Below are 1,036 nucleotides of genomic sequence, written 5' to 3' on the forward strand. Positions count from 1 at the left end.
AAAACACCTGTATGTTGATAACCACATATATTCTTCTTCAACACACGATAACCACTATTTCAGCCGTAGATAAAGTGCAAAATGTCCCCACTGACACACTGACATTACATAATTATGCTCCTAGGTTGTGCACCTTCTTCCTGTTCGGACTATGGGTCTTGTGGGTGCTGTTCTACTTCTCCGGCCTGGTCGCCTACGCCACCTACAGCACCTGCGACCCACTCACAGCCGGAAGCATCGAGAAGCCCGACCAGATCATCCCTTATCTCGTGGTTGATAAGCTGGGGCACATCAGGGGCCTCCCGGGCCTCTTTGTGGCTGCGGTGTACGGCGGCGTCCTCAGGTGGGAATTCGCGCCTCATTCATCGTCAGGCATATCTTTCCTTGATGAACTAGCAGGCCCATATTAGCTATTTGTTCTGAGTCTGTGTGGAAATCAGATTAGGATTAATGTAAATGTTTTTTTTTTCTCTCTCTCATTCTAGTTCCCTCTCGTCGACGGCCAATTCGATCGCATGTGTGATATGGGAAGATTTTTTAAAGCATCGGGAATACTTCAAAGGCATAAGTGACCGCAGTGCCACTAACGTCATTAAAATGTTGTGTAAATATCAAGTTACATCCTAATTTTGTTTATTTTCATAGTGTACTTTCTGAAGTCTTTCTCGAGTCGTTAAAAGGCCCTTCCCTTCCTTAACCTCACATTCCGGCCTCTCAGCTGTGGCGACGGGGCTGCTGGCCATCGCGCTCGGACTGCTGGCGGGCAACCTGGGCTCGATCTTCCAGATGACCCAGACCGTCCTGGGCGCCATCTCGGGCCCTCTCATCGGCATCTTCATCTCCGGCATATGCGTGCCCTGGGCCAACGCCAAGGTGAGGTGCCTCCTGACATTTGCCCTCGGTGCAGTGAGAGCCGCTGGAGAAATATTAAGGATATTCTATTGTCTCCGTGTTTTACTCTCCAGGGAGCAGCAGTCGGGTTCATTGCTTCGTTCCTTTCCTGTCTGACGCTGGTGATCGGCAAGTTCCTGAGGGG

The 1,036-nt window shown here is 50.2% G+C and overlaps 1 protein-coding gene across 1 annotated transcript in view; it reads left to right on the top strand.

The window, feature by feature from the left end:
• LOC119587922 (sodium-coupled monocarboxylate transporter 1-like) overlaps nucleotides 1-1,036 on the top strand; it is a gene marked incomplete in the record, with an annotated part of 5,335 nt that overhangs the window by 3,389 nt on the left and 910 nt on the right. Inside the window, 4 exon segments of the mRNA XM_037936633.1 lie at nucleotides 125-343; nucleotides 486-604; nucleotides 719-873; nucleotides 966-1,013. Coding sequence (XP_037792561.1) covers nucleotides 125-343; nucleotides 486-604; nucleotides 719-873; nucleotides 966-1,013 — 541 coding nt within the window.

This window comes from Penaeus monodon, chromosome 23 (assembly GCF_015228065.2).
Source record: "Penaeus monodon isolate SGIC_2016 chromosome 23, NSTDA_Pmon_1, whole genome shotgun sequence".
NCBI lineage: Eukaryota > Metazoa > Arthropoda > Malacostraca > Decapoda > Penaeidae > Penaeus > Penaeus monodon.